General features: G+C 39.7%; 1 protein-coding gene across 3 annotated transcripts in view; it reads right to left on the bottom strand.

The window, feature by feature from the left end:
- The window catches only part of AP3B1 (adaptor related protein complex 3 beta 1 subunit), a 291,241-nt gene that overhangs the window by 99,231 nt on the left and 177,786 nt on the right, over positions 1 to 14,224 (bottom strand). For all 3 annotated transcript variants that reach the window (XM_019532203.1, XM_019532205.1, XM_019532206.1), the window contains 5 exons: positions 13,573 to 13,759; positions 12,496 to 12,626; positions 9,897 to 10,005; positions 8,362 to 8,512; positions 3,364 to 3,538 (listed from right to left, as the gene is read on the bottom strand). In XM_019532203.1, coding sequence (XP_019387748.1) covers positions 3,364 to 3,538; positions 8,362 to 8,512; positions 9,897 to 10,005; positions 12,496 to 12,626; positions 13,573 to 13,759 — 753 coding nt within the window. The remainder of the gene's footprint in view (positions 1 to 3,363; positions 3,539 to 8,361; positions 8,513 to 9,896; positions 10,006 to 12,495; positions 12,627 to 13,572; positions 13,760 to 14,224) is intronic.

Below are 14,224 nucleotides of genomic sequence, written 5' to 3'. Positions count from 1 at the left end.
CCTGGGTAAAAAATTCTTTCCTGACCACAAATTTGACTATCAGTCTGCCCCAAAGTGTACAAGACCCTTCAAAAAGACACCTGAGATGTACTAAGAACTAGCAGGAGCACCAGCAGAGCCTGGGCAAATCCCATCTGAAGCTGTGGAGTATGGCCAATGCTTTAGAGGAAGGCAAAAAAAACAAACAACCCCCAAAACCCACCAGAAGCCAAACAGAGCATTCAAGAGAAAAATAAATATCTGTGGTTCCTATAAGTGAACAATGGAAGCCCTGAAGTATGGATCACCAGACACTTCCAAAATGGAGAAAGTGTTTCCTTTCAAATTCATCGTGGAGATAACAAATACCTGAATCCACCTATTACACTGAACAAATTATTGCTCCAGGAACCCTGTTCCATCACCATATCCATTCCAGACACTTGACAAACTTGATCTTGAAGCAACCTCTGCCCTCATTACTTTGTTTGGAAATCTGTTCCTAAACTTCACTGGATCAGGGTTAGAAAATTTAAAATTTCTAAACTAAATTTGTTCACAGCCAGTTTATAGACATTTAATCTTGTTATAGCACTGTCCTTAAACTTAGAAGAGCCACATGCCAGAATTCACTGGCCACATTCTTATTTTAGATTGGACTTTTAAAAATTAGAAATTCCAGGCAATGATTACATTATACTTCAACCCCTTGATATAGTGTGATGGCATCTGGGTTTTAAACCTCCTACTCGGGGTGTACGAAATGGGCCATATTCAATTCAGCCCGAATTGGGTACAGTGATTCAATTTGTTGATTCAGATCACTGTTCCTGATTTGATTCAGCTGAATCCAAATCTGAAGATTCAATGCTTATTTGCAGAATAAGTGATTCGGCCATAGAGACAGCTTTAAATGTTTTTTCTACATACCTCGAGGTACCAGGTGCAGCTTGTGAACACTGTGATGCTGGGACAGATGAAGCATCACAGAGGAGCACTGGGGGGCCCTCACTTGCTTGGCTGTGAACCTGGAACTGTCCACTGGGGAGCACATTTCTGGGTCCGTCCGGGAGTGTGGGGGGAGGGGGGAAGGGGAGGGGTGCGTATCCTCGGCTCAGTGATTGGCTGCAGAGGGACCCTGGATGCCCCCCTCTCCCTACCCAGACCAAGGAGGCACCAGTCACCAAGCCAGGAAGGTGCAGGGGAACTGCCCTGCACGCTCCCCAGTGGACCCAGAAGTGCTTCTGGTCCACTTCTGGATCTGCTGCTGATCACGCTGGGGAGCCCCCTGAGCTCCTGTGGGATGTTCCATACACCCCACCATCACAGCATTCACGAGCCGCCTGCTACCTTGAGGTATGTAAAAAAACCATTTAAAGCTGTGTCTATGTCCAAATCTCTGAATCTTTCCGAATCTCTCTGAATCGATTCAGAGGGTTCCGATTTGATTTGGAGAGATTAAAGGGTTTCCTGATTCAATTCAGATTTGGCCACCAAATCGGGCAGAATCTCCGCTGAATCAAATCAGGGACTGAAGCTTTGCACAGCCCTACCTCCTACCTTATAAACTTGCCCAGGGCATACAATGTTACTGATTTCGGAACACATTCTGATATTGTTCACATACAGGATAGTAATATGACCCAATAATCAAGATATTTTAGTGAACCATTCACAATTTTCACTATGCACCAGAGGCATCAGCTCAGCTATTTCAACAGATACTTAGATAAATGGGTGCACCTAGAGCAAAAAACCCCCACTACAGTTAAAGCCATAATTATTTTATAGATTTCATACACATTAGAGCTGGAAGAGACTTCATAAGTTCATTGGGTCCAGGCCCCTGCCCAAGGGGCAGGAAGTCAGCTGGGTCCCAGCAAGGTAAGATTCTAAATGTTTTTTAAAAATGTCCAGAGTAGGTGCTTGCACCAGATCTGGAGGGGAGTCTGTTCCAGGCCTTGGGGGCTTGGACAGTAAAGAAGTTCTTCCTTATGTCCATCCTGCAAGACCATTTTAGGAGTTTGTGACCGCTGGACCTTGTGGTGCTCTGGTAAACAGGCATTCCCTCAGATCCTGATCCCCTTATGTACTTATAGGCTGCCACCAAGTCATCCCTGAGCCTGTGCTTTTCAGGGCTGAAGAGTCCCATAGCTCATAGCCTGTCTCTGTAAGGCCTGTTCTCTTGCCCTCCGATCATGCACGTGGCTCTCCTGTGGACTCTTGCAAGAACTGGATGCAGTACTCCAGCTGCAGCCTCACCAAGGCTGAGTACAGCAGGAGGATGACCTCCTGGGTCCTGCTCAAGATGCACTGGTAGATGCAAGACAGAGTTTTGTCTGCTTTGCCAGCTGTGGTATCACATTGGTGGCTCGTGTTCATCTTGTGGTCAGTCATGACCCCAAGTCTCTTTCCGTCAAGGTGCTAGTGAGCATAGCACTGCCGAACCTGTAAGTGTGATGCCGGTTTCTTTTCCCAAGGTGGAGTACCCTGCATTTCTCTGTATTGAATTCCATCGAGTTTTCATCTGACCACTTTGTAAGCTTATAGAGGTCAGCCTGGATCACCAGCCTATCCTCAAGTGTGGATACTTTTCCCCAAAGTTTGATGTCATCAGCAAACTTAGCCAGTCTGCTTCTGACACCAGTGTCCAGATTGTTTATGAAGACATTAAAGAGTACAGGTCTATTAAAGAGTACAGGTATAGACTATTCTCACATGTTTAAATCTCTCAAAACTCTAATTTTGGATCTACATTTACACCTTATCTTCATACAGAAAGTACTTATTATTGGAACATAAGCAAACTTATATTATGGGCATACACGAAGGACAATGGTGACTGCTAAAATCTGAAGTAGAATACTTAAACTAAGAATTTGCACATCTTAATTCACATATGCACACAAACATATAGCATTTAACTAATGTTCACTAAGAGTATTTGTGAGCTGAAAGTAGGGATGTATCGAAGTATATACACCCTTTTTTACATGCACTTTTGAAGATTTGGCTGTAGACTTGATATGATGCACACCACAGCTTAAACAGAAATTATGATTCTGAATTTGGTTGTAAAAATCAGAACAGCTACACTAGAAGTTACTCCAGATTTCTGGTATTAGAATACACACAGGAGAATCTGACACTTTTCCCAATATTGTGAAGTGATGATTATATTTGTGTGCTGATTCTATTACATGCTGATCATGTGCTGATTATATTATTCAAATGCTGATTAAATTTAGTTTCAGTCTAGCTAAAAACATAAATTTATGCCACAAAGTATTCTGAGAATTGCTGCTTTCAAGACACCTCTACAAACAGACAGAGACATACAAATGACTAGATGAAATTTTTAATGAAAGGTTATACAGACTTTACCTTGTTCGAAGTAGCATTTTCAGGTTTTTTTAATCCAGAGTCACTTTCAGAGTCAGATTCTGATTCAGAACCTGAAGAACTTTCCTCTGTTGAACTAGATCCTGATTCAGAGGACCTGGAGGTTCTCTTTCCTTTGGAGATCATCTTTGTTTTCTTTTCAGTGTCATCTGAGTCACTGTGTTTAAAAAGAATTTTAAAAAGTGAAAAAACACTGAAAAATATCTGGTGCAAGAAAAGAAGCCAAGACAGAGGGGTCAGCTCTCAGAAAAAGTCCTAAACTTTGTCCTTCCAACACTTCATTAAAAGTAGGTTGGAGTAACCAATTTCTCATGACAACTGAAACCTAGCCAAGATGGCTAAATAGCTAATGTATCGATAAAATCATATAGACAATGTTTTAACTACCTAAATAATGTACCGTATGTCACAAAACACATCAACTTCATATAAGCAAAAATACTTCAAACAAAACAACGAAACAGAAGATGTCATAAAAATAATAAAGCAATGGTAATTAATAATTCAAGAGGGAATAATGCTTGGCAGCACTATGTTTATAGCACTTCCTAAAAAAACGATGATTCTTTTAGACTGTGCAGCTTTCACAGTATTTAACCTTTGGTTTAAGAAACCTTGATTCATTTCCATTTTTTGTGCAAAGTAACTTTCACTGAATTAGTTGTTCATTGATGCTTTTAAATTAAACTAACTAGAAAGAGAAATATTTATGAAGTAGTATTGGCCCAATATAGGAATGTTATAACACACTGCAACTTAAAACAGTTCTATAAAATAAGGCAACATCTTTAGAGGCAAAGATGTTGTGGGTGATACCTTTTACTGGATCAACGCCATGACTGGAAGAGACTTGGACAAGTTTTTGAAAGTGTATTTGAAAGCCTGTCTAAATCTATCCCAGCCATGTAGTTGGCCCAATAAAAGATCTTGCTCACAGAAATTCTTGCCTCTCACATATTTCCTAAACCATCATGTCTAAATATCACTCCAGCACTACCAAGGCAACATCTTGACATCCTAGCTCAGGGCTGTCCAACCTTCAGGCCACATGCATCCCCTAAAGGGTTAGCATGCAGCCCACAGGCTTATGTCTGGCAGCCTCTCCCCCTCCCCAGTTGCTCCTGTCCCAGCAGCTAGGAGAAGGTTGGAATGCTTGAACCATGCATGGTAAAGGAAGCCAAACTGCCCATGCTGCAGATGAGTGGTGTATGCAACAAGGGGAGAGGGAAGGCAGGGTGAGGAGACAGCTGCTGCGCTCATGGCAGGGACAGCAGGGGGTTGCCCATGTGACATGTGTCTGCAAGAAGGGAAAGCTGGGTTAATTTAAGGGTGCATGGACAGGGGAAGGTGCTGGGCAGCCCACACTATGAGGGGACACCCAGCCACCCACATGTCATGCAGTCCCTGCAGGTCCTGGTCTGCTACGCATATGGCCCCAGTATACCTAGAAGCTGAGTAGCCCTGTGGTAGCTTATGCCAAAAAGAACATCTCTCAAAGAAACCCCTATGGATTTCTGGGGGTTCTCTCACACAGTAAAGTGCTACTCATCTTCACAAAATAGGACTCATATTGCAATTGTCCATAACCAGTGAAAATTGTAAGTAGGTTTTTTGGGGTTGGTTTTTTTTTTGCTCACCATAGTGATATTATTTTAAATATTTTGTTTACTTGCATCTCAGACAGAGACTAATAATCAGGGATCTAGGTTTTCCATTCACCACAGAAAAATGTAGTAAAAACCCAGATTTTCTCATTTTAAGGAGAAAAACCCAGGAAGCAGTGGGTTTCCCCTTGCAAGCCAACAGAGTTCCAGCCTACAAGAGTGGGAGAAGGGCAATCAGACAGGGGATGCCATGTGCATATGAGCACTTATACATGCACATGGCTGTCAGAGAGCCTGGAGAGCAGCTCTCTGAAGGTAAGTCTGGTGGTGGGGGAGGGAGAGGACTGAGGCCTCCATAGCAAGGGAGGGAGGGAGTTAGGCAGAGCTGGGGCTGGGAGTGATGCCCAGCTGGGGCCTAGGGCCAGAATGCATGGCCACAGGTCCTGGGCGGGGAGCGGGACAGGACTATAGAAGGCTCGTCCAGGGGTGTGGGAAAGGGGCTGGCTCCCCACCCCTGCATGCATTCCCAGAGGGAAATGGAGGGATACATGCCCCCCAAATTTGTGCATGGGGTGAGGGTGAGCTTCTTGCTGCATGCTTGGGGCTCCCTGCCCTGCTGCTTTCCCCCTGGGGCCTTCAGTGTGGTAGCACTGAGCTTCTCTGCCCAGCTCTATTCTCACCTGCTGGGTCACAGAGACCCCATGGGGAGGGCAGCAGGATGGGGGGCCCAAGCCCACATCCAACCCCCCACCCCACAGGCTCCTCTCTGGCTGTGCCGCCCATGGGGTAGAGGATGGAGGGGGGCAAGGCTCCACACTCTGCTCCACTGCAACAGCCACTGCCTTCCACATGTGGCAGCCAGGGCTCCAGTGCTGCTGTGGGGGGCAGAGGGCTGTGGACCTAGGTCCCTGGCCCCATAGCTGTGGCAGCTGGGGGCCCCTCCAGCAGGGCTGGGGGGGTAGGGAGCTGTGGGTGGGGAGTAAAGGGCACCAGCAGGGCTCAGGGGGCTGTGGCTTGGGAGTGAGGGGCAATGGCATGGGCAGAGCACTAGCATGTGAAGGCTTTTCAGCACCACAAAGCAGCGGAGGGAGACAGCTGCAGCTGGACCCACACCCTGGTGAATGAAGGGGGCAGGGGAAGCTCTGATTTTCCATTATAAAAACCCCCAAATCAAATGCCAAAATGTATAGGTATTTAGAATTAATTTTATTATAGTGATTGAAACACTGGTAGGCTTCTTAACTGCTTTAAAACTGTACATATATTTAAATAAAACATTTTGTTCAACTGATACCTATATACAGTGGCATTTCATTTTTATCACAAAAATATACAGATTTTAGGTTTTTAAAATGAAAGAATTTCCCTTTTTTTTTTTAAATCAGAGGAAACCAAGATCCCTGCTAATAATTAACTTGCCAAAAGAAAACAATATTCTCCCCAACACCCATTAAAATACAAGCAGTAAAGTTTCTACTACCACACAGGATGTGGCCTTGTAGACCAGTAGTTTATACTTTGAAAAAAGGCATTTCATGCTATGGATACTATTCCTCAAACAAGCCTCCCTCTTATAAGGATTGCACTTCAAGGTATTAAAGTGAACAGATAAGGTCTATAAACAATAAAACAAAACCTGATTGCTTTAGTGTTATGGAACTACAGGGTCCTTTGTATCCATTTCTGTATTCTAAAAACTCGGGAGGGAAAGAGGAGGGGTGAGAAGGTAACTGTAAGCATGTATTATACCATGCTACAGTTTCAAGATATGATTTTATAAATGGACAAAACTAGAAAAGAAAAAATGAACTGGTAAAGTGTTTAGAAAAATCCCCAATATTCCCCAGAATTTAATTTTCTGAAGCAAATAGGATGTCTACTTATAAAAGGCAGCCATGGTAACCATGCTTAGGCCACGTAAGAAAGTTGAAACCTAAAAATATAGTTTTCAGAACTGAATAGTATTGCTTCTCAAGACAGCAGCTTTAAAACCTCACAAGAGGCACTACAGTTGCACAGCAGCATATCCGTGTTCTCCAAATGAACGGGAAAGAAAAAGAAAAAATCTGAAATAACTAACCACAATTAAAAGGCACATATACTTACTTGTGAGACCAATGATGATAACAGAATTCCCTAACTGATTACATCTTAAGTTTTTTCCTAATTCCACTGCAAACTGATGCCAGCAAAACACATTGCTATTTCCCTATTTAGTTGAATCCAGGGAATCTACCCAGCAAAATTTGTATCAACAAAGAATTCACCGTGATCTTGAATATTCCTTTGTTGTAATAAGAAATGCAAGTTGTTTTGAACACACACCGCTTTCAGCTTTAAGATAAGATTTTTCAAGATAAAAGTATTATTTTGTTATGCTTCACTCAGTTTTGATGGGTAATCATTGTTTACCTTACTGCTTAGAATTTCAGATGTTAATCTAATGAAAAGAATTTACTGGTAACTAGCTTTTTAACTTTGCAATGATGAAAAGCCTGTATTAATTTAACCTACAGATTTCATTTGTTCTGAACAGGAAAAACAATATAAATCACTTTTAAAATCATTAAATCCTGACTTAAATTAATAAAGTCATAATTAGGGCATTATGCTGTGTTTGTTATGGAAGTGGCAGGGCGAGCTGCTTTAATTACTGTCTGTAATAAAAGGAGCAGAGTGCGTACTGCACCCCAATCAGTGCTGTCAGCCACGACTGAGCTGAGCTGCAAACTCATCAACTGAGCTGGCAGCAGGCTACAGAGTAAAGGGCGATCATGTCTGCAGAGGCCACTTGCTGACAGCAGTGAAAGAAACAGATTCATGCAATCCAAGGTATTAGCCCCAATTACTCAAAATTTTAATGATATTTTAATACACGATAATGCTGTTGATAATAGGCAATCTTAAAAAGCACTAACACTTAAAATAGCTTATGACCGTCTCCCTTCACAGCCTTTGCCTCTAATATTTGGATCATAACCTTTTAAATATAACATTATTTAGAAAAATCAATTGTCTTAGTTACATAATGGCTAAATGTTGAAGGACTTAATTTTAACTCTCAGCAAAATTGCTGCAAAAGGTAATTAAGTGTTTCATACAACTGCTTGATCACTTACTCTGCTTCCCAAGGTTACAACAATTTTAGGAAGCCACCCCAAGATTTTGCTAAAGTTAGATATAAAAGCCAAGCATAAAAGCAGTCCAACTAATGAAGAGAACCAAATACATTAAAAATATATTTAAACAGGTAATTGCATTCCAAAAGGTGGGTGCAGATATTAGAAGCTAAATCATAGGAAAAGAACAACTTAATTAGGTATTCAACCAAGGTTGACCCCCTTTTCCCCCCCAAAACACAATCCAACACATTTACCTTTCCTCACTTGTTTCAGATTTTTTCTTTGCTCCACCTTCTTTGCTGTCCATTTCACTATCACTTGATTCTTCACTGGAAGAACTTCCACTGCTTTCCATACTGCTCCCTTCTTCCTTGTCTTTTTCACTTTCACTACCAGATTTACTCTCTGAAATGTAAACACCATAACTCTATCTTTTTCCCACCCCCCAAACACCATATATTTACTTCCTAGAGCAGCCCAATTTTTTATTTTTATTTTTTTAATCATTTTATTTACAGATCCACTTCACAGTTACACCTGGATCCAATTAACTGGAGTCAAATTAGACTATTTAAAAATATTCTTTTAGCCTAATACCAATGATGTTTTGTTATCTTTAAAATCTCTTTGTTTGCTGTACCTGTTTGAATTAGGACTAATTATATTAATTATAGCTGGATTTTTAACAATATCCTCCAAAATTACCTGCAAAAATTAGGACTTAGAGACGACTAAGTCCTCTAGCCCATCCCTTTGCTCTTTTGCAGAACTATTCTCTATACTAATTGCCTTTGTATTTTATTTAATCTATTCCTGAATACCTATAGAGTTAACGATTTAACCACCAACTTAAACAAGTTATTCATTCTCTAATTGACCTTATGGTTGGAAAACGTTCCTAATGTCTAAATCGAATGTATCCTTTTCTAGTTTCAGTCCATTACTTCCAGCAATACAACCTTTAAGCACTTCTCCTCTATCATAACCTCTATTTTCAGGGGGAAATTATAAACTTGGATATGAAAACATCTTTCTTACTGTTCAATTTTGCATATATGCAACACAAATTCTTCTAACTCTCAAATACCAAACATCAAGATCCTGATTCCCCAATTGCTTGAGCTATATTCCAATCTATAGGAAATGTCAACCTCATGGATATGTTTCTCAAAATTTAGATGACCAAAAAATCATTTACCTTTATCATTACAACAAAGTCTATGCAAATAGAAAAATTAGTAAAACAGCTCGGTCCTCTATAGGAAGAATGTAACAAACAAAATTTTGCCTCTAGAAGATCCAAGGTAAAATCTACTGAAGTGAATTTGTACTTCAGCACAAATAACTTATTAACAAGTCAACACATTATCAAAATAAACAATTTGGCACAAACCAATTAAAATGTGTAGGGTCTCCACCCACAAATTATATTTGTAGATATTTTTAGTCCTACATATTACGACATGGGAGAGTTGCAAGTTATCAGTTATTCTCAATCAACTTTATGTTTAATAAGAGTAGTAGCTTTCCCAGTTATACTAAGCTAAAAAAAACAAAGCAAAAACCAGGTTTTACTCACTGAAATGGCATGTCTGCAGATATTATCCATATAGTTATAAACTGTATCTATAATCAAGAAACTTAAGCTTTTCAAGTTAAGCCCCATTTCCTCATTTATACCTGAATTCTGGGAAACATTTTTTTCACTTCTCCTGTTCTAATAATGCCACGTTTTGAAGGCATGGTATACTATATAAGACACATGCAAGTTAGTGACCAAAATACATACCAGTATCACTGCTGCTAGCAGATTCATCCTCATCTTCATCCTCAGAATAAAACTGTTTAGTAGGCTTCTCTTTCTTCGCTTTGCCTAGAAGTCCAGTCCATTCTTTTGTCTGCAAGTGAATTTCAACATGATACTCACAAAAGTTTCTGTATAAATTTAAGAGAATCATTTACCTTTGTAACATAGGAGCAGAGACACAACATGGTAAAGAAAGCTAATGGGATCAAAGGCTGTTTCCCAAGACAGGATTATAAATATGATAATGAAAACCATTATTGCACTATTATTACTTTTAACCTTGAGTACTACTACAAGTTCTTGATCAGGGTAAGGTGACTATATTAGGAGATCACAAAAGGCACTGCAAAAAGGATCATAACTACATTTGCAGGCCATAAAAACCCCCTTACTTCTACAGGAGATAGAAGTTTTGCTGACCTCAGCTTAGCGAGAATCCTGAGAAAATAAAGTGCACAGGTGGGCTTATATACCACCTTTTTGACACCCAAATCAAGTTTTATGGGACAGTGAAAAAGGTCAATTCTTTGCTATACTCCCCCCACTCTCCTCCCCTTTCCCCCAAATAAAAAACAAAGGCTGGTTCCTTACACTATGCAAACTTAAGTACCCTTAGGACAGTTCTGGTTTGCTTCACACCGCAATACCTCCTCTAAATGACAAATTCTTACACTCAAGGATCAGTAAACCACATTAGTGAATTGAGAAAGATGGAATAGCAGAGCACCTGTGAGGAATTCTTACAGGCCAAGGAAAAAAAAAGTCAGAACTAGCTAAGCTAGAAGCATGTTGTAAGTCTGTTGGGCAGTGATGTCAGTGATTTGGAAATCACATCAGAATTTGGAGGCGCTATGATATACCAAAGGATTTACAGACACAGAGACTTGTAAAATTTTATTTCAGCATGTGCAGTTGTAGAAATTTTCTCCTCCAAGAAGTTTCAAATTCTCTACCTCCCAACTAATGCTCAGTGTAAACCAAAAAAACCAAACTATGAATATTTTCTCGGATATGAGCAGGCAAGGTTCTTTGGGTAGATGTGATATCCTTTATTAGAACAACTGAGTAGTCAGGAAAAAAATCTTTGCAAGCATTCGGGCACAATCACCCTTCTTCAGGCATAGGAAGTCTCTGCTGTTCTAAGACTCCAAAGAATTTCTGAGACACCAAGAAATGTTCTGAGATTCCTTGGATATGAATGGTTTGGAATGCATAAATAATCTGTTCCACATCCTAGCTATTTTTGTTACATCTCTGGTATCACACACACAGAGACTACTAAAGACAGCAAAACTAGAGTTCAAAAGGAATTTTCCTTGAGGTTACTGGGAGATGGCCATCATATTCACAGATATAGCTGTGCTCTGGGTGATAACAGCAGTGCTGTAAGTAAGAGGAATGGCTACAGCAACCAGCTGCCAACAGCAGAGCAGCCAGGAGAGCAGTGGCAACAACAGTTGCTACTTTTGCACCCCTAGTACACTCTGCCTCGCACATGCGTGCGCGCACACACACACACACACACCAGCATCTGGGCCTAGTGCCCCAGTCATGCCCACTTAGTTAGGCTAGTGCTCATGTCCGTCTTGAGCCTTATATAGAAATACATAGATGCATCTCACAGGATTACTTTCCTTGGGCTACCAGACAAAACACCTTTACTAGTATCTTCTTAAATAAAGATATTTTCACATCCTCTTCTATGCTAAGCTCTACGCCAACACTGCTCTTTCTGAATTAGTTTTCCCTATGCCTCTCTCAGCCATGTATCTCCATTTTTGCTAAACAAAAGCAAATAGAACATTAAGCTACTAAAAAGGAAATCCCACTGGTTTACTAAGTCATGTTATGACCTAGCTTTTGCAAGCAACCTATCAAATTCCCTCATTTACCACTACACATCACCCCTTCTCACTACCTCTCTATTGCGTCACATCTAAATAAGTCTGTACATTGCCCACATCAGGAGACATGTTCCTTTCAGGACTTTTTCTGTTTTTGGAGCTGTCTCATATACCTCTGACTGACCCTTTAATGTCATGATTTCACCACCCTACCAAATGGTATTTTTAATAGCATTCACATACACTATTTAAGGCATCTAAAATGGACACGTGGACTTTGTTTGCTCTTGTTTATAATACTTTATTTTCTTCTGTTTAGACTTATACTTAATCAAATTTGTATTATTTTTTTCAGCTATATTTTTAAGATAAATGAGATGGACAGGCATTTGCTTTACTGGAACCCCCGCATCATCAACAATCAAAACGCTGCTGCTCAACTAACAAGGCATGTATGAAACTCATAACAACACAGGAAAAGGTACATTCATTTAAGAGGAAAACACATAACGTATCCTAATGTTGGAGCATTAGGATACAAAGAATGTGAAGCATCTAAATATTTTCCCCATGAAAAAAATCCTTAAAATATGGACACTTCCTGTTTCCAACACAGACTAAGTAAACTAAATAGATTATATACATCAAAATAGCAAATTAAAGTCATTCTGGAAGGAAAAGTCATTTTATATCTGGTAACAACCCAAATAAAGTTACTTTTAATTATGTCAACGTACCGGCTCAATTACTTCAACGTTTCGCACTGATGGGTCAGGCGCCACCTCTGGCCAACTAGATAACTCCAGGTACCCAGTGGCTTTGGTGTTCAGAATATGAGATAAGGTGCCAAGCTGGAAATGATCCCTATCTATTAAAAGGAGGGAGGGGGAAAATATACAAACAACATGAACACTATCACAAAGAGCAATCTTAATCAGGGCTAAAGGTAATTGGCATTATATTACCTCAAATGTCATGGAATAAATATAAACTAGGAAACTCTTCATAGGTCAAAAAACTGATTTCAGTCCATAGATTACAATAATCTCCCCCATAATGGTCAATAAAAAAGCTAATCAGTCAGTGTGTTTAGAGGTGTTGCTCTGAAATGTAGCTTCTCTAAAAATTACTTTACTGTGAATATTAAGAATGACAGCACAGTTAAACAATCCATATACATGTCTTGGCACAAACACATCCAGAATTTTAATAGTTTTTCTTCAAAATGGAGCTGTTTTACAGCTTCAAAACCAGGATTAAATAACTGTGTGAAAATTAAGAATGCAAAATAAACCTGTATTTTTAATTGAGAAGACAAAATAGTAATAGCAAAGTACACTGTATATTAGCCCTTATTTTTAAAAGTACCTGGAAACCAAACCAGGAGAATTGCCACTTCTCAAAAATAAACTGAATTTGAATATCAGATTTTTATTACTTCAGTTTGATAAAGCATTAATAACAGTCACATTAAGATCTCTCTATTAAGGTGAACAATCTTGCTGTGTGAATAAAGGTATTTTTCTCAATAGAAGAATATTCTTGAGACATACACCTATTATTCAAACCAAATTCAAAACCAACATGATAAAATTGATCAGTTTGTCCAGGATATCAGGTAAATATGATGTGTGCAACATACAAATCCTGCTTGCTGAAAAGCAAATGAGTAAGTCAAGTACATACTGTCTTCATACACTTGCATGTTAATCATCTATATTTGCCAAGTGACATTTTAGGCATATTAGAAACAGAATATGTTACTACATTCCTTCAGGTAATAAATATTCGGCAGATGACACTGGCAGTCATACCTTTAAAAGGAGACTCAAGCAATGGGGCAGGTTTCTGTGCCAGAAATATTTTTTTGGCATATTTGCTTAAAGCTCCACTCTTCTCGTTTGGAACAATAAGCTGCCTAATAAATCTCGTGCGGTCTCTGATGTCGTAGCTTTGATCATACTTGCCGAGATTTAATACATACTGGGTAAGCAATTTTGTCTGTGGGAAAAAAAAACAGGACAAGAAGAGAATACAAGTTATTTATGATTATTGATAACTCTGGATAAACATATTTAAAGAGGTAATAAAAATGAATGGTTATGTCAAACAAATGTTGTTCCATAGGGAATATGCATTTCTAAAGCTGCAAATGGAATTTTGAAGCCAAAGCACATGTCCTCCTCTGTATTGGGGAGGTGAATGCTGAGTACTGAGAAGCAGCCATGTGCTAGATTATTAAACTGCTGAAGTGGAAAGAAAGGCATCATTAAAAAAATAATCATATATGGCAAACCCGCTGAAGGGTCTACGTGAGGATAATGAATGTGGAAATACAACTAAAAACATGGCACTCAAAACTTAATCGGAAAAATATGCAGGACATCAAAACATCAGAGGGTATTAGGGGGCTGGCAAACTGCTTCTGCTGAGGTGTGTTTTATGAAGAGATACTGTCCCTGGCAT

This window comes from Crocodylus porosus, unplaced genomic scaffold, assembly GCF_001723895.1.
Source record: "Crocodylus porosus isolate Cpor-Errol unplaced genomic scaffold, CroPor_comp1, whole genome shotgun sequence".
Lineage (NCBI taxonomy): Eukaryota > Metazoa > Chordata > Crocodylia > Crocodylidae > Crocodylus > Crocodylus porosus.
Note: the sequence above shows the minus strand (reverse complement) of the source record. Positions and strands in the feature narration are given on the sequence as shown.